The sequence below is a fragment of the Anneissia japonica genome, unplaced genomic scaffold (assembly GCF_011630105.1).
Source record: "Anneissia japonica isolate Jap-2015-1 unplaced genomic scaffold, ASM1163010v1 scaffold152708_len699_cov118, whole genome shotgun sequence".
Lineage (NCBI taxonomy): Eukaryota > Metazoa > Echinodermata > Crinoidea > Comatulida > Comatulidae > Anneissia > Anneissia japonica.
This window is the reverse complement of record NW_022689094.1, coordinates 1-695: the sequence shown is the minus strand read 5'-3', so window position 1 is coordinate 695 and position 695 is coordinate 1. Positions and strand designations below refer to the sequence as shown.

Below are 695 nucleotides of genomic sequence, written 5' to 3'. Positions count from 1 at the left end.
TGCAGATCGATTCTTGGTTTCTGCTATTCTTTTTTTGAGGTTTTTCGAAATGAGCTTATCAACTTCATTATTAGACACATTCCCTCGTTTTTCAATCTCCGCTAATTTTTTTGGTGAGGCCTTTGCATAAAGGTCTTCCAAGGTGTCAACATAAGCTTCTGGAGATACTGGAATACTTTTCCTTGCACGGGAGAGAGCCTTCCTTCTGGCAGTCATGGATCGTGGTGTACTATGCTGACGTAATTCCTCTTCTACAGCTTCAAGTTGATTTTCTTCCTCTCATATTTTTCTTAAATTTTCTTTTTCTTCTTGTTCTTTTCTTTCTAACATTTCCAGCCGCACTCTTTCATTTTGCTTCTGCTCCGCAATCATTTTACGGTATTTGATTAAATTCTCCTTATCTTCCCTTCTTTTAGCTCTTCTCTTTGCATTTATCTCTTTCTTTTCAACATCTGATCTAGCTGCACGTCGTTTCTGTTGGTATTCTCGGTTATATTTTCTCAATGCTTCTTTCTTTGTTTTTTCTTCCTTTGTGCACTTAGGTGTCGAATTATTTTTTGCAACCTTGTCACGCAATCTTTTTCTTTTCATCCTAATTTTAGAGGCCTCGTTTTCTTTTTCCTTCCTTTTTTCTGACCACAAATTTCGTCTATTTCTTTGCCTTTCAGCATCTTTCTCTAAAAACATTTCATATC

The 695-nt window shown here is 36.4% G+C and overlaps 1 protein-coding gene across 1 annotated transcript; it reads right to left on the bottom strand.

Moving 5' to 3' along the window:
- Positions 1 to 6: 6 nt before the first annotated feature.
- Positions 7 to 689, bottom strand: LOC117124476 (vicilin-like seed storage protein At2g18540). The gene has a single exon (XM_033270715.1). It carries the CDS (start codon positions 685 to 687, stop codon positions 280 to 282), a length of 408 nt encoding a protein of 135 aa, XP_033126606.1. The 5' UTR covers positions 688 to 689; the 3' UTR covers positions 7 to 279.
- Between the last annotated feature and the right edge of the window lie 6 nt (positions 690 to 695).